Below are 24,881 nucleotides of genomic sequence, written 5' to 3' on the forward strand. Positions count from 1 at the left end.
TGTTTAGAGAAAGCTATTTCTAAACAGATCTGCTATACTCTACAATAAAACTAAGTTAATCTCTATTCTCTATAATGAAATATCAGTTGATATATTTTGTCTCTGCTGAGAAATGAATGGAAATGAATTGCAATTATTTGAAACTTTCCCCCTTAAAAGTACTTATGTCTGTATATATAGTGTAACAAATATAGAAATTATTATACAAGAAGAAAAGTTAGTATAAAACAAAATTCTTTATATCTCTTATTGCTGGCTTAGGAAGGCATTTTTTGGAAAAGATAATCTGATAATTTTTAAAAGGTTAACATGCTGCATATATGATATAATTAAAATTTTTCTAGCTTTCATGTAAAACAGAAGACTATTTACATATTTAAGAAATTTCATGTAGTGTGAAAAAGAAACAATTTGGATAGTGAATTTGGAATTAATTAAATAACATTTCAGGCAGACACGAATTTTTTTCAACCCTGAAAACTCTGAACCACTTACAGGATGATTGGTACAGTCTCCATTAGTTTACCTGCTGTTTGGCTTCAGATTTCTATCAGTGAAATTCTGCTCTTTGCTGCCACCCAGGAAAACCACAATTCCATTTCGATTCAATTGATACTGAGAAATGAGACCATTGGGCTTTTCTGGTGGAGTCCAATATAATTCCACTGTTGTAGAATTGATGATGATGTGTCGAGGTGTCACCCAAACTCCTGGAAAAGATAATACAACAAGGTTTTATTGTTAGTGCAAAATAAACACCTCACCAGTGTCATACCATCACCCATGAGTTACGACATTTTTATCTGTTGATCAAAAAATTTCACTACGAGCAAAAAACACCACAATTTACTTTGTAGATAAAATATGTAACTGGGTGTACATTTGTGATTTATTATTTTATTTTTGAATTGCCATTAGCTAGTGAATGTCCGATAACTAGTGGTAGAAAATTTCTGCATCTTGTCTATAATATTGAGTGTAATTTATTTATTTTGTTATGTTTTTTAAGCTTATTTGAGAGGCACAGAGACACAAAGAGAAAGAGAGAGAGCTCTCATTTGCTGGTTCACTCCCCAACTGCCTGCAACACCTAGGGCTAAGCTATGGCTGGGCCTGGGAAGCAGGAATTCAATCCAGGTCTCCCACATGTGTAGCAGGAATCACTGGAGCCATCAGTGATAACTTCCACAGTGTACATCAGCAGGAAAGTCGAGTCAGAGGCAGAGTGGGGAGTCAAACCCAGGCACTCCTAACCTGTGGACCAAACATCTATTTCTTCTGAGTGTACCTGAAATCAAGGGCTCAGAGATTATCCAGGGTTTTTAAACTTTGATACCACCCATCTGCAATAAGTAGACATTGGCATCAATTATTATTTGCCTGAATTACACAATTCAACAAGTAAGCCTACTTTCCCTTTACCACTTTACCATGTGCTATGCTTGTATTCTTCCTGTTTCTCTCTGTTCCTTTTGGCCTAATTTGCTGACTTCTCTTCCCTTCCTATACCTCAAACTGATGTGGTGCCTCTGAAACCTAAGCCTGTCCTCTTTTCTTCCCTCTACCTCCTTTCCTCTTTTCCACACCCACTTCCTGCATGATTTCCACTCGGTCTTAGCTTTTAGGAACCATCTGTATACTGATGACTCCCAAATGACCTTCTCTCCCAATACTCAGAAGCCAACTATTTACTACACATCTCCATTTGGGCAACTATATAAAAAACTTCAAATATGGCACTTTTGATTTTTCTGCCTTCAATTGATGTATCTCTGAATCTTATTCATGTATCCATTTTGTTAGGCAATACACATAACAATAACTATTCTTCAGACTGTCATATATCTTTCCCCCAAATATATTCTGTCATTAAATCCTGCAGATCCTGTAAGTTGCTTACATCTTCACTGTCACATTTTTCTCTCTCTCGGACTTCTGTCCTAGCCTCTAAACTGGTCTGCATCCTTTCAATTTTGGCCTTCTCTATTTCACTGTGAGCTCTATAAAAGTATTTATGAAGTGTGGGGCAGGCATGTGGTACAGCAGTTAAGTTCCTGCTTGGGATGCAGTGTCCAGTGTCAGAGTGCCTGGTTCAAGTCCAGTGTCTCTACTTCTGGTCCAGCTTCCTGCTAATTCTCACCCCGAAGGGCAGTAGGTGATAGCTCAGGTACTTGGCTCTCTGTTACCCATGTGGGAGACCTGGATAGAGTTCCAGGCTCCTGGCTTTGGCCTGGCCCAGCCCTGGCTTTTGCAAGCATTTGGGGATTTCATTAGCAGATGGATGATCTCTCTCATCTCTGTTTCTCACTCACTCCCTCTTCTCCTTTTCTCTTTCCTATCACCCCCTCCTCTTTGTTTCTCCGCCTTTCTAATAAAATGAAAAAGCATGTACTTTTAAAAGTGTGTAAAATGTGAATGGGAGCCAGTATAATCCCTGTGAACCATGTAGCCCTTTTGTACTTATTCATTCAACAGAACCCTAATTCTTGGGGATGGCCTGCATGTTCCCACGTATTTTTGGCTCCAGCCCAGCATCTTCTCCACATTTAGAAAATGCCAACCAGGTCAGATTCCTTCTAACCTGAGGATGCTGCAAGTCCTTTCCTATCTCTGGGACTTGCCTCTGCCTGGAACACATTTGTTCCTGACCTCCTGATATTTTTGCATTTTATTCTCCTAGTCACTTACTGTGACACCACTGTATCAGGCTTTCTTTGACTTCTCTCCCCAAGCTTGAACTCGAGTGTTATCTAAAAGAGTCCCAGCTTAGCTCCTCTCTATCAAATCTCCTTTCCTGCATATCGCTCATGGAAATATAGCCATCTTTTTTCTTTGAGATGTTATTTCTATGTTGTTATGACTGCATGGTTCCTTTCTCCCTCCTGCTTCAATGCAGAGGAATCTTCTCTGCCTTACTTGTCACTGTGTCCCTATATTGCCTTACAAGTGACAGATGAACATGTTCATTGCAAAGATGATGCCTACAAAATATTATGTAGGAATTTCTAGGAAATATAAAGACATCTAATATGTGTCTCATTATTTCAAGGAGTTCACTCATCTGTGTGAAAAAATGTACACGGAAATACTATAATTCAAGGTCAAATGTGCAAACCTGCTGATAGAGAACCTGGCATTGAGAAGGATCAAGTGCACCACTTTGTGTTGTCAACTAGTTGTGCTCTGCATAGACACTGGAACTCTCTTCTGGAGATTTAAAAAGCTGATTTCAATGCTAGATTCCCTGTATCAGAAGCTTTGGGTTGACTGCACATCCTATATAAGTTACTTTATAAAGGGTAGGATTTTAACATTTTGAGAAGAAAAATTTTTAGGACATAAAACTGTAGTTTATTTAACACCACCCTGAAGGAATACAGGTAGCTTTCAAAATATATCAAAGTTAAAAATTTTTTTCAGGTACAAAGTATTCCTCAGAAGAAAGTAGTTCATTTTATTCTGAAAGTTTGCTCTTTGGTAGATATTTGGAAAAACCCAAAAATCATGGTATTTATTTGCCTGGGTTTCTCTGCAAGCATCTACTAGAAGACTCAATCAAAGCATCAGAGATCTGACTTAATATTAATTTGTTGATTCAAGAGATAAAATATAAAGCTTTCATTCATAATCTACTTTCTGCAGTCTTGTCTTTCTCACCTTGAAGTATGTATTAAAAATCACCAAGGGGCTGGAAAGCCGTTGCTTAGCTACCAATTTGAACCAATCAAGGCAGCCTGTGGATATGGAGGAGCTAATGAAAGACTTTTGGATTTGTTTCAAGTTTTAAATAAAAGTTGAATTTCACATTTATATGGGCTGGAAAAAAACTCTGTTAAAGCTAGGGGTAACCCTGTGTCCATGGGTTTGATTGATAAGAGGAAGTTCAAATGTGCAAGTAACAAGAAATACCGTGCAAGAACTTGTATAGCAAATACGTAGACACTGTTGTCTTGGACATTCTTGGAAATTCAAGAAATCAAAAGTAAGTCCTAGTTTGGTGAATGGTTTTAATGAGTGCCTGGTAGAGAATGTGTCCCTTTTCCCACAAGTCCAAGTGTCTGGTGGCAACACAAGGCCTTTTCAGCATAATTTCAGCAGAGTTGAAGTAGTTCAAGGGATAAAATGGGTGATAGTGAGGAAAATGACCTAAGAGGAAGGAGTGGGGATAAATTAGCTAAGAAATCTAAGAGGGAAAGGTCCAAAGGTAAACTTGCTGGATCTCATGATGCAATGACTAGCAGAGAAAGAACATACGTACTGGGTTTGTTTTACATTTATCTCAAGTTCCTTGCAATATTATTAATTTCTCAAGTTACCACAAATATCCATTCTAGTTGAAATATCCCAACATTTATTTTGTTTATTTTATTTATTGAAATGGAGGAGAGAGGGAAGTTGGGAGGGAGGGAGAGAGAGGAAGAGAGAGAGAGAGAGCATACGTAGTTCTATCAATTGTTTCACTTCCCAAATACCCACAACGACTAGGGCTGGGCCAGGTTGAAGCCAGGACCTGGGAACTCAATCCAGGTCTCACAGAAAGGTGGCAGGGACCTAAGCACTTGAGACATCATCTGTTGCCTCTCAGGCAGGGTGTGTATTAGCCGGAATGTGGAATCAGGAAGGGAGTCAGGATTTGAACCCAGGCACCTGATGTGGGATGTGAGATCCCAGGCAGCATCTTCTCTGTAATGTTAAATGCCTCCTCCAACCCCAACATTTATGATGGAGTGGCTTTCTCCTGGAATCTGGTGATGGAAAACAGTTTTGCATCATCCAACATCAGGAATGCATTATGTTCCAGAATATTTACTATTAATTAATTAGAAAAAGTATTTCTATGTCACATTTTACCTGACTTTGTGACAATTTCTGTTTCGGGCACAGTGTATGTGAGGATTAAGACATATACTTACCCTTGAAGAAGTTCCTAGAATCATGATAAACAAAGATGAGAGACAGAAAGTTATACTCTGATCCAATAAATGCCTTAAGAGAAGGAAGTATAGTGATTAACAGAGCCCTTAAACTTCTGCCTTGACACAAACTGGGGGCTGAAATGGGGGAGTGGGAGGAAGTGGGTGGTCATCGTGGAAAATTTCCAGAAGGGGAGACATGCCAGCCAGGATTTCAACAAGCAGGAATGGGCTCTATTAGGACATAGGGGAAGGTTAGCATGTGGCAACCTGAGAGTTGAGAGATGGGGAAGTACACTGGGACTGCAAGTAGCTCAGCATGGCTGATATTGGACGTGGATTTTGGGGGAAGATTGAAAAAGTTGACAGATTGCTAGAGTTTAAAACTCAGGGGATCTATTTTTCTTTGCTAAGAAGATCTGGGTTTATGTTTTTTTTCTGGAAGGATACAGAATTTTTTATAGAGATGACTAATAAGAAATATTCCTATCTTGGCAAAAAGATTTGGGATAGGAGATAGGAGACAGGAAAAATGACTAGAGGCAGAGAACTTACTTAGAAGGATCCAGAGAAATTATAAAGATCTTAACTAAAGCAGTAGCAGAAGGGATGAAAAGAAATGTTTTTTCTTTAAGTAAGATTTAAAATGAATATTTTTTTTGCTGAATTGCATACTACAACCTAAAGAGAAGAATTAAGAATGTCAAGGTTTTTTTTTTTTCTTAATATTTATTTATTTGAAAGTCAGAGTTACAGAGACAGAGAGACAGAGACAGAGAGAGAGAGAGAGAGAGAGTTTTTTCATCTGCTGGTTCACTATCCAGATGGCCTCAATGGCCAGAGCCAGGCCAGACTGAAGCCAGGAGTCAGGAGCTTCATCTGGGTCTCCCACATGAGCGGCAGGGATCTAAACATTTGAGTCAGTTTCCACTGCCTTTCCCAGACCATTAGCAAGGAGCTGGATTGGAAGTGGCACAGTTGGGACATGAACTGGTTCCCAGATGGGATGCCGGCATGGCAGGCAGCGGCTTTACCAGCCATTTCACAATGCTGGGTCCAAGAATGTCAAGTTTTGAACTTACGTGATATGTGGATGGTGGCACTTGAGAGAGTGAGACAGGAAGACTAGTTGGAGAATGGGGAGGGAATGGAGGGATTACTTAAGTTTTAGAGTGCTAAGGTTGAAGTATCTGGAAAACACCCAAATACAGATATTTAGTAGGCTAGTGGAGTCAATGGCCTTCGATTCACAAGGGTGGCTTTGGTGAGAGCTTTAGAATTGGTTCTGAGCCTTCATTAGGTGATAAAGCCAGTATTTGAAGAATCTGGTGTCTCTAGTGCCAAGAGTAGAGAGAGTATCCAAGGTAGCATCCAGGATCAAAAAAGGGCAGAGGAAGAGGACTCTGGCATGAAACTGAGCAAGATTCTTCTTCATTTCCTTCTCTGTTTAAACATCATTGGTAACAGAGGAAACGTACTAGCAATTTTGCATGATTTAACTCTAAAATGAATCAGAACATTTTAGTGAAGCAAGTTCTAAAAAATTAGAGAGTGATAATTCAGTTTCAACTTTCCTCACTATTTGACTATTAGTACAGTTTTCCATGGGGATGCAACAGTAGAGAACTGTGTTCAGCTTACCACCCAGATTGCCATGTGTGTGAACTTTTCTTCTAGGTTGAAAATAAAGAGACAAAACTGAAAAGAGCTGAGGGTGGCTATAAACAAACACATCTTCTAATTCTCTCCATATCCACTTGGACACTCAAACATGTGAACTTCAAACTGTGTTTGATTTACTTTGAAACTATAGTTTACAATTAGTTGTATCTGGGTTAGTCATTTTAAAGGATCCTTGCATTTGTTTCTACTTTTTGGTGAAACAGCAGTATTTAATGTTACTGCTGATTGGTCACTTCCAATCCCCAAGCTAGGCATTCAAACTACATTTATTTCATGTACAGATTATATGGCATTTGTGTAGCCAAAAGATGGATCCAAATCCACATTTGATCCACAGAGGAAAGGCCCATTTAGTTTATTGTTTCTTTGCATAGTTATTTCTGTTAAAGTATATGAAATTTGAAAAAAAAATTGAAGACATTTCTCATATCACACTTTCCTACACTGTTGAAAGCTTTAATTTCTGAGTCATAAAATCTGAGCCCTTTCAAGAAATGTTGCTGGGAAAATTGGAAAAATAGAGGCATATCTTCAAAGAATTTAAAGATATGGATGTGGTAGGTAAACTGGAATAAGAGATCCGGTTATTTTATTAGGCTTGAATCTCAGCCAAAACTGGTTGATAGATCCTTTAGAATTTATCCATTATCATCAAAGTATCCATTTGATAGTTTACCTTTCCAAAAAATCTACTGCTGGTTTCTTCCTTTCAAAGGAACACTAAGCTTTTTGACATGAAACATTCTTTATATAGAAAACATCATTAGTGAATTCCTGGTGAGGAGCCATATGCCCCATATGTGGAATTTTCCATTTTATTCCCCATTTACTGGTAGGAAGTTCAGGTCTAATATTCTGAGGTACAACAATCCCTTTCATTAGAAGAGTAATGGACAAGTAGTTCAGAACTCTACCATGGTCATTAACATTGTATATCTCTTTAGAAACTTACTCATGCCTCAATTTCCCCACGCACAAAACAGGGTGACAGTTATAAGTTAACAAAATAAGTAGTTGATCACTAGCAGGAGCAACTGAGCACAGTTTTCTTCTGAAAGTAAATGACATCACCCATCCCCCTTTCCAGACCGCGGGGGTACCACTGTGATCATCTGGGTGTGTGAAATTACACATTTTTTCTATGCATTTATTTACCATTAGAAATAAACGTCATTTTCTCAATTTGTTTTTGTACACAAAATATATGTATATAAATTAAAATGGTGTATAACTGCCTTTTTTTACATACAGATCATCTCATTCTTTTGAATGGGTACATGGAATTCTGCAACGAGAGACTACCTGAGTTTACTTAGCAATTCCCTACATGTGGGTATTTAAATGGTTCCCAATGTTTTGTCATTCACTGAAAAACAGTTCAAAAAATACTAAAAAAATTTTTTTTCCTTGTATAGCCTGGAAGTTTCTGCCTTAGATACTGACAATAGAGTTGCTGCATCATGGGAAATTAGCATTTTAAATTTAAAAAGGCGATTTGCTTTTCAAGGTGATAGTCTAACTGCATTCCCTCAAACTGTGTTTGACTGTACTTGTCATCCACTGTTCATTGGTCAAAATCCTGGTCCCTTGTGGTCCATCTCAGAAGCAATCCACTCTATAAAACCTTTCTTGTCCATGGTGGGTTAAACATCTCTTCCTCCTGAGACTAATCGGTACACCTGATTCGTTTCTTCTTTTTGTATTCCCTTCCGCCCAATATTGCATCTTTGCTTAGAGACCTGCAGACCTATCACTTCCACTTGATTGTAAATTCTCAAGGACAGTAGATATCATGGTCAATTTCTGCAGTGAGCACAGTGCTCCAGATTGACTTCTGAGTTTTCGAGGAATTTCACATCCAGCTCTATAATTCCTGTCCACAGAAAAGCAAATTCAGAAGGCTTCAAGAAAATGAAGAATAAATGTTCCTTAACCAAGACTGATGAATGGGAATCTAGAATACCATTTTATTTCATACCTGTTAATTTTCTTCCTTCTTCTTTGTTAGCTTTGACAGAGTTCATCAAGTTCATTTCAACGTGCCATATGAAAATTTCTCCCCCAAATCATGGCTAAGTTTTCCTTACCTTGAGGGGCTGCCTGCAGTGTCTGACCTAGAAAAGGCGCGGTTGAAGTGCATCCAGCAGATGTACAAGCCGTGAGTGTGAAGCTGTAGTTGGTGTATGGCTGGAGACCTAGAAAGAGCAAGCAAGAAACAAAGTACATCTAGAGAGGATTATTTATTATCAATCAAGCACCAGAAGCAACATGCAGGGCTGGAGATATGATATCCAAAAATTTCAAGTACTCTTTAATGAACGTATGAACTTCACAGTTCATGTATTGAGAGACGTTTCCTTTAGCACTGATAAAAAATAATGGATTCTCAGCCTTAGAAGAGACCTTAGAATTCACATCAGCCATCCTTCTCCTGACTCCCTGACATATGTTGTCACTCAGGAGGGCCCTGCCTCTGGGAATGGAGCTGTCTGTCTCCCAAGGCACCCACCATATCGTTAGAGAGCTCTGGAGTACTTCTTCCTTTGTTTCAAAGTCCTTCCTTATGCTGTGGTGAAAGCTTTCTATCACTTCCACCCGTGGGGACACAGAGAACAAATCTAATTTCTTTTCCACATGACAGTGCTTCAAATATTTGTAGACAGGTATCAAATCCCCTTTGAGTCTTCTCCTCTCCAAACTAACCATCCCAGTTTCTGGAATGGCTTTTCATGTGAATAGGGACAGAAAAAAAAAATCAAAAGAAGGTTAGATTCAACAGTTTCTAGCCCCAAGCCATATTTGGCTATATAAAAACCATCCCCCACTCTCTTTAAATTTTGTACTTCTTCACTGTTTGTGCCCTAGATGTACCATCTCACAATTTGGGGGGCTATGTTGGTTTTGTCTTTACCTATAGATCAAGGATAATTCGATGAGAAGTGTTTATTGTTTCTTTTGCATTCAGAATATGCTACAGCATGGTGATCGCTCAATAAGATCTCAAGGCAAAAAGAATGACTTACTTCATTTACCATAGGTGTTGCATATTGTAAAATTTCACCACTCCATGGCTGATGACCTTGGACAAGTTACTTAGCTTCTCTTTGCCTTGGTCTATTGATCTGTAAAATGGGGAATCATCATAGCATGCAGCTTATATGCGAAGATGAAATGGGACACTCAGAGTAGTATTTTATTTTAGCAGATGCAACATTAAGACACAGCAGCATTCAATGAGAAGTGGATGGAGACTTGCCATCTCTTCCCTTGATTCTTGAGAAAGTTCAAAGGATTCTTTAAAATGTTCTTGTTTTTCTTTAAAGAATAGGACTTAGTTTATATGTTCAATAATTGGCTCTGTTATAGCATGAATCCAGTAGTTACTTATATCTCATTAATTCTGAACTGCATATTCACATATTTTATTTTTTTTCAAGGGTGACTCTTCCTCTAGACAAGTTCACATGCTAGCCTGTCATTTATGCAGATTTCTGCTCAAAAGCTCCATAATTTGTGAAGAGTTTGACTACTGTCTCCAAACAATCCACCTACCACTTCCAATTCCCCACGTGACTTTCTTCTTTCCTAGCTTTCTTTGCTGATGTTTGACCATTTTTTCTCTATTGGTTTGTTTCCCTCTCTATGATGTAAGCTTTGAAGGAAGAAGAACTTTGTTCCCCTTACTTCTCTATCCTCTGACTAGCGACAGGCACAACATAGGTGCTTGTTAAATGAAGGAAGAAATTAAGGATGTGATTCACTTAGCATGAGGCACAAGTGCAGGTTGTGCTACAGCAGCAAGGTGGTGCAGCTGGCAATGCTCCAGGATTCAGCCTCTGAGCCCCTTTGTGTTTCCTTATCAGTTTAGTGATAAGATGCAGGTACTTATTTGATTATAATCTTCCATTTGGTTGCTATGGGGGATTTACATAATTTTGATATTTACCCGATTTACAGATGAGGAATATGACTAAAGATCTAAGCTAGACCCAAGTCACATATGTTTGATAAAAGCTTATAGGAAAATGCTAAGATTATAAAATATACAGCTCAAAAGAAAATGGAAGCGAACATCCAACAATGAAAGTCAGAGGTTGCAGTGGCAAAGTGATGCAGCTAATCCTCCTTACTCCTACTGTGAAAGGGGGGTGTTGGCCATCTGATACCTCTCCACCTGAGTATCTCACTTTCTGTTTTAGAAGAGGTAACTTAGAGTGCTTTATTTGTTCTTTACCCCCTATTGTGCCTATATTCTCTGTTCAATGTGGAATACTGCTTGAAGAAGGCCAACTCCACGAAAGTATTCCAAGAGGATGGCAAAACTAGGAGGCTGTGGTGTCTAATCTGACCGAAACTAATCTGACCAAACAGGTCTTTCCACGGGATTCCAAATGTGTCTCTGCCCACAAGCATCTATTTCATTGAACCAACGATTCTTCTCTAGTTGCAGAATAATGATAAAATAGTCATCAAAGTTACTGTAATTTATGAGTTATACAAATTTTTTAGTTTCTTTTTCTGAAACCCGGATCTAAGCATGACTGGTAAAAGTGAAGCGAAATTTACAGGCAATTTGTACTCCAGAGATTTTTTTGTGGAACACTCAGACAAAAAAAAAAATGGCCTCAATTTTCTTTCTCATTTTGTGTTCTGGCTGGCCTGGTTTCAGCATGCAGTGACTGTTGAAGGAAATTTCAGGATGGCGATTAGGGAAAGTTGAGAAAACTTATCACAGAGGTATATGAAGGCTGATTGAGGACCGAGAGTATTTGTAATGAGGATAGTGGCTTAAAGGAAAGTTAATGTGTAAAAACTGACACTGTCATTTCTTCACAACATCTTTCTGAAGTTGTAACATCTTTCTGAGTTGAGTGACATCTTTTTTGCACACAGCCTAGGACTCTAGCACGCAGCTGTTGGGAGGTGATGCAGGGTAGAACAGCTAGCCCCTTAGGCATTTTTGAAAGGCTGAGGAAGGGGTGCCCAAAGGAGACTTACAGGTGTTTAAAGTACCTCACCTATCAGAGGATGGGGTAGGCTGGTGGAGGGCATCTACTTCTTTTGAAGCTATTAGAGTACCAGATTCAAGGCAGGGGAAGGATGGACATCTGAGCACTGAGCAAAACGCCTTGGTCAGGAATTCGGAAGACTTCAAACAGAATTGTCAAACCAAGGAAGAGACATGGTGAACTGAGGAACAGAGACGTAGATGAAAGAACGACAATGATAAGAGTGGGAGTGGTGGGTTTAGTCTAATTCACGGGAAATGTGTTCTCAAAAACTTGTGTTGAGGGGCGAGCATTGCAGTATAGTGAGTTAAGCTGTCGTCTGTGTCATCCTCATCCCATATTAGAGTTCCAGTCTGGGTCTCAGCTTCCCATCCAGCTCCCTGCTAATGCACCTGGGTGGCAGCAGGTGATGGCTGAAGTACTTGGGCCCCTGTAACCATTATAGGAGATCCAGAGGAAGGTCCTAACTCCTGGCTTCAGCTTGGCCAGCCCCAGCTATTGTGAGCATTTGGGGAATAAGCCAGCGGATGGAGATATGCCTCTTTCTCTGTCACTCTTTCTTTTAAATAGATGAAAATAAAAAGAAATATTAAAAAAAGAACTTGTTTCTATAGTTGAAATGTGAGCATATTAGCCAGTTGAAAGGGCCATTTGAGGCAAAACATGAACGTAATCTTAAGGCTCATTTCAACTCATGTTTGCATGTGTGTTTCATGTGAACTCTATCTGCCTTACTTTTTTTTTTTTTTTTTTGACAGGCAGAGTGGACAGTGAGAGAGAGAGACAGAGAGAAACGTCTTCCTTTGCCATTGGTTCACCCTCCAATGGCCACCGCGGCCGGCGTGCTGTGGCTGGCGCACCGCGCTGATCCGATGGCAGGAGCCAGGTACTTATCCTGGTCTCCCATGGGGTGCAGGGCCCAAGCACTTGGGCCATCCTCCACTGCACTTCCCTGGCCACAGCAGAGAGCTGGCCTGGAAGAGGGGCAACCGGGACAGAATCTGGCGCCCCGACCAGGACTAGAACCCGGTGTGCCGGCGCCGCAAGGCAGAGGATTAGCCTAGTGAGCCGCGGCACCGGCCTATCTGCCTTACTTTCAAAGGTCCATTCCTCCTGCTTTTCATAGCAAGACTCACACTTTCCTCAGTGAAGCCAGCGTTTTGGCCACTCTTAGATTCTGGGCTTTATTTAGAGTTGACTACCAATTGAGGAGTGTACATATGACCCAGTCCTGGACCCTGATCCATAGTGCTAGTGCGTGTTAGCAGTTCTGGACTCAGTGTGGAACATAATTCAGGCCAATGAAAGCCACACAAATGCTTTCATTTTAAAAATTGCTGTTGGTTCCCTTTTCACCTTACAGAGTCTGAAAATGGAATGGAACTCAGAGATGAGAAGAAATCATGTCCTGAGAGCTTTTTAATGAGTCTTGCACTTGACTTGTTACCTGCATGAATCAATAAACACCCATTTGTCAAGTGTATTTGCTTGCAAGAAAAGTGTTCTATATCATACAGTTCTTTGATCCTACATGAGAAGAAGGATACACAGCAGACTCATAGAATGGCAAAAGCCCTAAACAGCACTCTGGCCTCAGAATCAGCCCTTAAGGCATTCAGATCTGGCTAAAAAGCCCACGAGAGTTTCACAGGCATTGAAAGCCCAGACATTGTGGCAAAAACAAAAAAACAAAAACCAAACAACAACAACAACAACAACAAAAAACAGAACAAACCTAAATGAAAGATCTCTGTGAGATCTCAGTGGAAAGAATGGGCCATCATTGGGATCCGCAAGAAGGGAAGGCCTATACTTCCAGGAATGGAGAGTGCCTACCCGCACTTCTGGGGAAGTTAATGCAAGGTGTCCTTCGGATCATTGGTTGCTATTCTCACCCTGACTTGTATACTACAGTGTCTGTTTAAGTGTTTACAGCAGGTGATAATGGAATGAACCGAGGCCTTCAGCAACCAGGCAGTCAACCAGATGCTTCTCCATCCTTACATGCCTGTCCCTGCGGAGCCCCAAGATACCCCCAGTGGGCCCCTGTAGACGACGTCCCCAGTCAGCAGGAAGTAGCCAGAGAGACTCGTCACCCCCTTTCCTATCATCAAAAGGTCGGGATGGTAGCTTTGGGATCTGCAAGGAGGGAAGGCCTACAATTCTGGGAATGGAGAGTCCCTACCTGCACTTCTAGGGGAGAAAAGTCCTTGTCAAGGTCCTCGCGGGTGCCTAAAGGTCAACCAGTGAGGATCAGACCTGCCTCGACCTTTAACCCCCATGCCCTGTATCTATAAAAGGAGCCCTCCCAACCTCTGATGTGCGACTCCCCCTGCCTCCCCCCGACCTCTGTTGGGACCAGGGAACCTCGCCTGGGAGCAGAATCCCAATAAAAGCTTGTGAATAATTGATTCGTCCACCTGGGAAGATTTGTTACGTGCCAGACACCTTGCATTGGTAATTTACAAACAGGAGTTAGATTTATAAAAAAGCTATTAAAACTGCTATATGGGTCTATTATGTTATATGTGTATACATATTGTATGTCTACATGGGAAAATTTATTAAGAGTTTTATTTTAATTGGCTTTTAGATAAGATTGCCCATAAATTTAAGGTGCTAAAATTAATCAAAGATACATTTTAATTTGTGTGACCTGAATCTATGTATCATATGTTTTAAACTTGTTGGTAGAAAGAAACTAAAAACATTCTACATGCTTATGCTTAAATTTGCTGGTTAAACAAGCTACACCATGTTAGATATTTAAGAGATGTTTCCAAATATATGTGTTCTTAATATTTATGGAAGGCATTGGACCTTCTGGTAAATGTTTTCTTAAGTTGTTATCTAATGGTTAAAACTGTTTCCTAAGTTTTCATTTGATATTGCTATTGTCAGTAAGCAATCTGCAACTGGCATCCTCATTTCTCTAGTCTAAGCCCAACTTGTTCTCTCATTTCTCTATTCTCTTCAAGGTAGGAAACTAATTCTATTATGAATGAATCTCCAAGATGCAAAATTTGATTTTAGATCTTATAAAAGAGATGGTTAACATTTTTCTGTAATAGCTTAGCTAAAATGAAAGCTTAAATTATAATTCCGCAGCTAGATTTACTTTGCCATCAGCGAAGTAAACAGTAAACAGGAAAAACCTCCCTTTCAGACCAAAGGGAAAGAAAGTTTTAAAGTGAGAATATAGTTTTTCTCATGGGCATTGTCTACCTTAGAAAAACTACTACAGAACATGCCTGTGACTGTAGGCTTCCAGTTTAGGCCCCAAAGATTAGAGATGGGACTTGAGCACCCCCTAGACTTGCATCCTCTGGTCTGCTTTAACAAAAACCAGGAGGAAGAGAAAGCTAGACATCAGAAATGTAGAGACAAGTGGCAGGCCTAATAATTGCTGTTCTGTACAATGATCTGCCTTCAAGGAGACCCAACAGGCCAGTCCACTGCAGTGGCTTTCAATGTGGTAAGCCTGGGCTTCAGCAGAAGTCAGCTTGTGATGATCCCTGGCAGCTCTGTCAGCCTAGAGTTGGATCACTGGAAATAGACCTGCCCTGGAGTCGAAGGACGCCCAGGTCAGAGCCACAGATCTTATTGGCTCTAAGCTGAAAAGCCCTTCACTCAGCCCAGCTTCCAAAGTGACCACTACAGCTGAGGGGACAGCCAACCAGGGTCAGCAACACTGCAGGCAGAGCTGTAAATTTCCTGTTAGAGATGCCACCTGCCTTTACCTGGCTAGCTCTCCTCCCAGGCTAGCTAGGTAATGGAAGTCAACAGGGTGCTTTCCCAAGGAGGTTCACACCTCCCTTAGGATGTACGCTATGTGAAGAGATAGATAGGTCTGGGCCTCTTAACTTACAAGGCCTAAAACCCACCTTATTATCAAGCCCCTTCTGTCAGGTTCTATTTGCCTCTCAGAAAACTTAGTTGTAGCTTAGATAGCACTTTTCTTAGCTCCTCTAATAATGACTCTGTCCTTTGTTCTAGACCCTGTTTAGCCCACTCCTGGGCCTCATTCCTTTGTAACCATAGCCTCTACTCTACCACCAATGGCTCTACTCCCAACCTGTGTGTACTGATGGTCCTCTCCCCCACTTAATGTTGTATGATTGTTCAGAATTTCTCTACAGACAAACCCCTCTACCTGCCAAAGATGAGTGGCTTTTCTTCCAGTCTTGGCTGGGATCACCTTTAAACCACATCCAGCAAACCGTCCCCACAAGGTTCCAGAGACCACCCCCCCCCCCCCATTTCCTCTCCTCTATGAAATCCTTTCATTACCTGGCTAATGCTACTCTTAGGATCATTGGTTGCTATTCTCATCCTGTTTTTATACTACAGTGTCTGTTTAAGTGTTTACAGCAGGTTGTAATGGAACAAATGAAGGCCTTCAGCAACCAGGCCGTCAACCAAATGCTGCTACAGGGATATACTCTGCTCCCCACCCAGGAGACAGTGGCTTGAGACATCGCCCCCATGCCAGCGAAGAGTACCTTGTCGCCCCATGTCAGCAGGAAGTAGCTCTAAAGACAGATCATCATCCCTCTACCCCTCCTGGACTTTTGGGACTAATGTAATCCCATACAAATCCTGCTTTATAAAAAACAAAAGGGGGGAATGTTAGGAAACTGGCACAGTTTTATCTATGGCATGATCTATTCCCTGATTTTCATCCCAAGCTCTAGCCCCTGCCCCCATTGCTGGAAGCCAGGTGGCCACATGGCCCAGCTACCTGTGCTAGGCTCTACCCCCATCCTAATGGGATTCACTGCTCCTGCTTCCCTGCCGCCCTCAGGCAAAGTTTTAAAGGGGCCTGTCCCTGAACGCGTGGCTCTCTCTTCCTCTGGTCTCTTGGCTCTCTCTCAGCTCCTCTCTGCTCTCTCCTTTCTCTCAGCTCCTCTCATCTCTCTTCTCTCTCTTCTCTCCTTGCTAGCTTCCCTCCTCTCTGTTTCTCTCTTATACTCTCTTTCTCTTTCTTTCCCTTTGCTGCCCCTTCACTCTTGTCTATTGGGTATTCCCCAATAAACCCTTTCCCTTAAAAAAAAAAAAAAAAGAACGGGCCATCAAAGAAAGCAGTAGCTTTCTCTGAAGGGAAGAGAGAACTTCCACTTTGAATATGGCCTTGTCTATATAAGATCAGAGTTGGTGAACTCAAGAGGCTTCCATAGCCTTGGCAGCGCATGACAAGAGCCCCTGGTGACTATTGACATCATAAATAAGAGTATCAATTGTTAAATCAACAACAGGAGTCACTGTGCACTTACTCCCCATGTAGGACCTCTGCCCTTAACATGTTGTACTATGCAAACTAATGGTAAAACTACTACTCAAACAGTACTTTATACTTTGTGTGTCTGTGTGGGTGCAGTCTGTTGAAATCTTTACTTAGTATATACTAAGTTGATCTTCTGTATATAAAGATAATTGGAAATGAATCTTGATGTGAATGGGATGGGAGAGGGACAGTGAGAGGGAGATGGGATGGTTGTGGGTGAGAGGGAGGTTATGGGGGAAAAGCTGCTATAATTCAAAAGTTGTACTTTGGAAATTTATATTTATTAAATAGAAGTTAAAAAGAAAAAAATCATACAATTCTTAAATTATGGCTGTCACCTGTCTAGACATAGGTTAGGAATCTTGTATGTTGCATATGGGGACTATAAGCAGCTGGTTCAGGTTGCAGATTCCACATCATAAATACCTGGAACCAGAAACCAGAAATGCTTCACATTTGAGAGGTGGTTTTTTTGTTTTGTTTTGTTTTAGATTTTGTAATGTTTGCATAGACTTTGCCAGTTGAGTATCCCTAATCCGAAAGTCCAGAGTCCATATTTCAGCTTAAGAAATTTAAGATTTTAAAACACTTTGAATTTTATATTTTTGGACTAAGGACACTCAACCTGTATTATCTCATCTGAGGTGAGTGTCCCATACACAAGCTAGACTGAGTTACAAGATAACAGGAGAGAGAATTAGCAGCAACATGAACAATCCATTATTTATGTGAAGAGGTTTTTACCTTGACTATCACTAGAACAGGAATTGTTACGACTTCCTAAGTAGGAAAACAGGCTCAAAGAATTAACTAGCCACACAGTGAATGAACATTCAGGTTGGGATGAGGCAAACCCATGGTTTGAACACTAAGTCCCACGGTCTTACCACCACACAGAACTACAACTAAAGACACTGAAATTACTCAGTGACTGCCTACCCTCTGAAGATTAAAAAAGCATCTGAAAGATGTTAAGTAGGAGAAATCATTTTTTAAATTAGCATCATTTTTAATTGACAAGTCATAATTACATAAACTGCAGCTGATCTTATAATTAAAGACATGTTGAAAGATTTAGCTCAAAATCAAGTCAATACAAAAACAAAGTAAAAAAACTTAGGATTCTTTCACTTCACTTTTGCTCTTCTTTCATGGGATTCTACACTAATCAAAGATAATTTCTGAGAATTGAAGTTGTTCAATTACATAAATAACACACTAGCTAACATGCATTGAGCTTTTACTTTGAGGGCATGCTCTTTTTTGCACTTCCGTGAGCAATAATACAATCAGTACCTACACTAATTCTATAGGGTGGACAACATTATCTGTTCACTTGACAGATAGGGTAGACACAGAGAGTTGGAGGAACTTGTCTATGATCTGATTATAGAGATAAGAAAGGGTGAGGCCAGGGTTGGAACTTTTGCATTTGGACTATTAAAAAAACAATCCAAGTAGGAATAAATACATTACTATTTTCATTTTGAATATTATCATGAGTCATGTATTTAGGTAGTACAGAACAGCTGCTAAGAGAGGAGTCTGGAGTTAGACTACTGGGCTCTGATATTTACCTACTGACTAACCATGACCATAGGCAAATTTCTGTCCTCCTAGTGCTTAAATTTCCATACCTAGAAAAGGTGGGAATGACAGTGCAGGTTGCTTAAAGAGGTTCAGAAAAACTTAATGGAAGGCAACATCTAAATCTAATATTCTCTATGCTCTGTTTTTCAGGATATGTATTGTTCATATTGTTATAGAATTGCATTACTAATAAGCTTGGCTCAAATTACCTACAGGGAAAGCATCAACTACCATCACACACAGATGATTTACATGAACTGGATGACCTTTCATATATATGACTCTTTAAAATTCAATAAAATCAACACATATCAACTGGAATTTCCTGTCATTTTAAGTAAGCCCCTATTGGTAGTCCTTAAAATGAGATATATATGAAATATTAGCAACAGGCAATGAAAAGGTCACACCAATTGAAAACTACTCATGAATTGATCAGGATGAGAAGAGGGAAATAAAGTGATGTCTCAAAGGAACCATTCCAACTGTAACTTAATCCTAAAGTCGAAGAGTCGAAGGAGAAAAGAAAACATCATTCAAGTGCTCAGCATCGAATTAAAAGAGTGGGAAAGAGCAGTTACAGAGCAGAGAAAGGCAAATGCATGGAGTAAAGCCAAGTATTTAACATTTCAGTACAGTGACGATTACTGGGGCTGCAAATTACCTGAATTTCCCTACAGGGAATCATGTTCTCTTTTAAAGAAAAGAGGCATAATATAACCAAACTCATTACAATTACACTTGCAAGTAACATTACTTCAAGAGTAAATGCACGTTAAAAAGGGGTTGCTAAAAATCTGCCTACGGCTCATAAAAATATGATTTGGAAAACAAAATGCATGTCCATGTAAGTTATGTTTGGTGAACTCTGTAAAGAGCAGCTTGCCTCTAATTTTAATCTTCAGATAAATAGCCAGGAAAAGGTATTTTGTTCATTATAATTTCAGATAACAAGGGCTACTTTAGAGCATTCAGCTAATTATTCCATAGTATCATCTGTTATTTTCTAAATAATTACTAAATTGTCCTAAAGAATATGTAAATTCCATGAGTTCTTTGATCAGCATAGTTGTTTTATGGTTATTTTAAAAATTTTTTGTTAGAGGTTGTCATTTTGGTATACTGGGTTAAGCTACTGCTACAAAGCTGCATACCTTATCATAGCACTGGTTCATGTCTTGGCTCCTCCACTTCTGATCTAGCCCCAGCTAATGCACCTGAGAAAGCAGTGGAGGCTGGCCCAAGTGGTTGGGTACCCACCACTCACGTGGGAGATCCAGATGCAGTTCCTGGTACTTAGTATCAGCCTGGCCAGTCACAGCCATTGTAGCCATTTGGGGAATAAAACAGCAGATGGAAGATCTGTGTCTCACGCTGTGCAACCTCTCCCCACCCCATCACTCCACTTTTCACATGAATAAACAAACAAACAAACAACACTTTTTAAAAAACAAGATTTTGTTGGGTGACTATCAAGTATTATAAATAATCATATAACCAACCTGGCACCAGTTCACTCAAACTCTGTGTTTGGCCTGGCCCACCTGGCTGCCACATCTAGTCCCCGCTGCAGGAATAGTGAAGGACTCCTCCTTTTCCCTCACTTGCCTAGGATCTCACTAAATGATGCTCTCCGGAACATCTCTGCTCATGGAGATTCTCAAGAATTTCCAGCATGCACTGACAGCGCTGACTGTGATGAGTAGAGCTACATCAGGATTCTACTTTAGATTAATCTGATTATAAATAAAAATCTAGATGTCCAAAACTGATGTAGCAAGGCATCATGGAATTACTTTAGAGACATCAAAGGTACAATTAAATTATGATTTGTTTTACATAATTTGATTAAGAGATATTTCAGGAGGTATATACTAAAGTCTCCCTTTGCGATGATCCAAGATGGCTCACTAGGGTTTACCAACACTAACTTAAGCTGCTTTGTGATATGAAGAAAACAAATGAGGGGCTGGTGCCGTGGCTCACTTGGTTAATCCTCCACCTGTGGCGCCGGCATCCCAGGTGGGCGCCAGGTTCTAGTCCCTGTTGCTCCTCTTCCAGTCCAGCTCTCTGTTGTGGCCCAGGAGGGCAGCGGAGGATGGCCCAGGTGCTTGGGCCCCTGCACCCACATGGGAGACAAGGAGAAAGCACCTGGCTCCTGATTTCGTATCGGCTCAGTACCAGCTGTGGCGGCCATTTGGGGGGTGAACCAACAGAATGAAGACCTTTCTCTCTATGTCTCTCTCTCACTGTCTATAACTACCTGTCAGAAAAAAAAAAAAAAAAAAAAAAAGGAAGAATTGCATATCCATGGGTTTGACTGATGGAAATTTTTGACAAAGAAGCCAAAAAAATGAAACAAAACAAAACATAAACAACAACAAAAAACCAATGAGGACTCTGTAGGACAAGAGGAAGAAAGACAGAGACCCTGCTGTAGCCAGGCTCACAGGAGAGCCAGCTGCCAACCATGAGCTGCCATCTTCCCACCTCAAGGTATGAAGAAATTTCCACGTACCCCACCACTCACGGTTTTGGCTGAAAGGAAATTCTACAGTCAGCCACTTACTTTTACTTCAGCCTGGAGATCTGATTGAGGTCTGAGCAACTGCCAGGTGGCAGCAGGGAAGCCACCTTGGTTTTCTTTCCTCCTCTCCCCAACCTGCACAAAACACTGGACTCAGCATTAAAAACCTGCCCAGCATGCCTCTATTCTACTCCTACCAGAACCACAGTCAGAGTCAGGGTAATGTATGGGGCAAAGGACAGATCTCCTGCATCCTGCAACTATGAGAATTTGGGCATTAGCCCCAGAGCTATGCTCACACACTTTACATGAGCCAGGGGATTTCGCCTAGACTTCTGGTGGCTAACACCAGAAGCTGTCCATAAAATATCTGTGCCTATCCTGGGAGATCTGGGTAATGACCCCACTATATCCTGTAATACCAGGAATGTAACAATTCATCCTGAGTTTCTTAGTGCCATGGCAATGTAGGTTCAGATTACATCCCGCAGTTCTAGGACTAGAGCTATTGGTATTGTAGCCACAGCATCAGTTGGACTCCCCTATCAGGATCTGAGGAATGGTCCATCAATCACACAGCATTTGGTACCACAGGTCCCAGCATCACTCAGCACTAAGAACAAGGCCCTGGCTATCACATTCACCAGGGAGACTAATACTGAGCTAACTGTGAGCCAAATATACAAACTCAGGGAAACTCTTATTCATCTCAAAGCTATACTTCTATCCCTATGAAATGCAGCAGTCTAGATTACCGGATCATTTAAAGACACAGCTGACATTGATTAAGAAAAAGAAATTGCTGTTGGGCTCACTTAGAACCAAAGCCAAAGCAATAAACCAAGTGATACCCTGCATTCCAGCTAAACTATAAACTCTTTTCCAATAAAATTTACTCCATAAAGAAGGGACGAATACACCAGAAGGCAGAAATCAATGTAGGGACACAGGAGACACGAAGTAGTGAGGTAGCATTATCCCTCAAAAAGGAACACAATAATTCTTCAGAATTAGATTCTGAAATGAAGGAAATCTATGAAATGACAGATACAAAATTCAAAATAATGATGGTAAGGAAGCTCAATAAGATGTAAGAGTATACAGATGGACAGATTGGAGAAATGAAGAAATCAATGAGTGACATGGATGAAAACATTACTAAGGAGATAGAACTCATTAAGAGGAACTCATTTTGGAGATGAAATCTTCAATCAGTGAAATAAAAAATACAATTGACAGCTTTAGCAGCAGAACAGACCAAGCTGAAGAAAGAATTTCTGACCTCAAGGGCAAGAATTTTGAAATAACCCAATGAGACAAAAATATAAAGAAAAGAATTAAAAAGAATAAAGAGGGTCTACATGAAATATGGGATACCATTAAACAACCAATAGTCCTATTATAGGTATTCCTGAAAGAGAAGAAGGAGGTATTGAGAACCTGCTAAATGAATTAATAGTTGAAAATTTCCCAGGTCTTTAAAACAAAATGGACATCCAGATACAAGAAGCTCAAAGAACCATAAGCAGACTCAAACAAAATATATCTTCTCCAAGCCATATTGTTGTCAAACTGTAAAAAGTTAAAGACAAGGAAAGAATCCTAAAGACAGTAAGAGAAAAGATCAAGTTATATGTAAAGTAAAACAGATGAGATTAATATCAGACTTCTCAACAGAAACCCTACAGGCTAGAAGAAAGTAGGCTAATATATTCAAGGTCTTTAAAAAAAAAACTTCCAACCAAGAATATTATATCCAGCAAAGCTATCCTTTCAAAGTGAATGAGAAATAAAGAGTTTTCCAGAGAAGCAAAAACGGAGAATTCATCATCACCAGACCAACCTAACAAGAAATTCTGAAAGTGTCTTGCATTAGAAGTAAACATGAAAATACATGTCACCACCAAATTTATGAACAGAGTAGGTAAAATCATTTTCCAATTGACAAAATGATAGGCCCTAGTTCTTATCTATCAATACTAATTTGTAAATGGATTAAATTCCTTAATCAAAAGGCTTAGTCTGGCTGGCTGGATTAATAACCAGGACCCCACTATATGCTGCCTACAAGAAGCTTACTTTACAAACAAAGATACACAGACTGAAAGTGAAAAGTTGAAAAAATGATATACTAGACAAATGGGAACCAAAAGAGAGAAGGTATAGCCATCTTGTTATCAGATAAAACAATAAAACAGACTTTAAGTCAAAACTGTAAAAAGATATAAAGAAGGACATTCTATTTTGATAAAAGGTTCTATTCAGCAAGAAGAAACAACATAAATATATATGCATCCAACACAAGACCACCCACATATATACAGCAAATACTTTTAGACCTTAAGGGAGAGATAGACTCCAATACAATAATAGTGGGTGACTCCAACACCCCACTCTCATTTATGGACAGGCATACAGACAGAAATAAAGATACATCAGAGTTGAAACATATTATTGAACAAATGGACCCAACAGACATTTACAGGACATTTCACCCAACAGCTACAGACTACACATTCTTCTTATCTGCACATGGAAATTTTCTAGAATAGACCACATCGTAGGCTACAATTCAAGTCTCAGCAAATTTAGAAGACTGAAATCATTTGATGTATCTTCTCAGACCATAAAGGTATAAAGCTAGAAATCAACAAGAACAATAAAACACTCACAAATATTTTAAAATTAAACAACATGCTACTGAATGGTCAATGGGTTATTGAACAAATTAAAAAGGAAATCAAAAACTTTTTTGAAATAAATGAAAATTAAAATACAACATATCAAAATGTGTGGAATACAGCAAAAGCAGTATTAAGAGGTAAGTTTAGGGGTCAGTGCCATGACCCAGTAAGTTAATCCTCTGCCTGTGGCTCCGGCATCCCATATTGGCGCTGGTTCTAGTCCTGGCTGCTCCACTTCAAGTCTAGCTCTCTGCTATGGTCTGGGAAAGCAGTAGAAGATAGGTCAAGTCCTTGGGCCCCTGCACCTGCATGGGAGACCAGAAAAAAGTGCCTGGCTCCTGGCTTCGGATCGGCACAGCTCCAACCGTTGTGGCCATCTGGGGAGTGAATCAACGGATGGAAGACCTTTTTCTCTGTCTCTCCCTCTCACTGTCTGTAACCCTAACTCTCTCTCAAAAAAAAAAAAAAAAAAAAAAAAAAAAAAAGGAAAAAAAGAGGGAAGTTTATAGCACTAAGTGCTTACATTCAAAAAAAGAGAAATGTCTGAAGATAAAGATCTAATGATGCACCTTGAAGACTTAGAAAACCAAGAACAAACCAAACCCCAAATCAGCAGGATGAGAGAAATGATAAGGATCAGAGCAGAAATAAATGTAATTGAAACAAAAAAATACAAAAGATCAACCAAACAAAGAGGTTTTTTTTTTTTTTTGAGAAGATAAACAAATTATGTAAACCTCCAGCCAGAGTAAAAATAAAAAAAAAAAAGAGAAAAAAACTCAAATAACTAAAATCAGTGATGAAAGAAGCGGACATTGCAAATGATACCACTGAAATACAAAGATCATAAGAAACTACTATGAAGAAGTATATGTTGATAACCTGGAAAACCTCAAAGAAATGGATAAATTTCAAGATTCATATAACCTACCAAGATGAACTCTAGAAGATACAGACAATCTCAACAGACCTGCAACAAGCAATGAGATTGAAACAATGAACAAAATTATTCCATCAAGGTAAAGTCTGAGACCTGATGGCTTTATTGCTGAATTCTATAAAACATTCAAAGAGGAAGTAACTCCAATATTCTTCAAACTATTCCAAAATGTTGAATGGGATGGAACTCTGCCTAACTCTTTTTATGAGGCCAGCATTACTTTGTTTTTTTTTTTTTTTTAAAGTTTCTAC

The 24,881-nt window shown here is 39.8% G+C and overlaps 1 protein-coding gene across 1 annotated transcript in view; it reads right to left on the reverse strand.

Moving 5' to 3' along the window:
• Positions 1-24,881, reverse strand: part of USH2A (usherin) — an 870,853-nt gene that overhangs the window by 128,636 nt on the left and 717,336 nt on the right. The window contains exons 57-58 of the mRNA XM_089312189.1: positions 8,684-8,791; positions 527-710 (exon numbers count right to left, since the gene is read on the reverse strand). Coding sequence (XP_089168315.1) covers positions 527-710; positions 8,684-8,791 — 292 coding nt within the window. The remainder of the gene's footprint in view (positions 1-526; positions 711-8,683; positions 8,792-24,881) is intronic.

The sequence above is a fragment of the Oryctolagus cuniculus genome, chromosome 13 (assembly GCF_051225735.1).
Source record: "Oryctolagus cuniculus isolate XC-2025 breed Fujian yellow rabbit chromosome 13, ASM5122573v1, whole genome shotgun sequence".
In the NCBI taxonomy this organism is placed as follows: Eukaryota; Metazoa; Chordata; class Mammalia; order Lagomorpha; family Leporidae; genus Oryctolagus; species Oryctolagus cuniculus.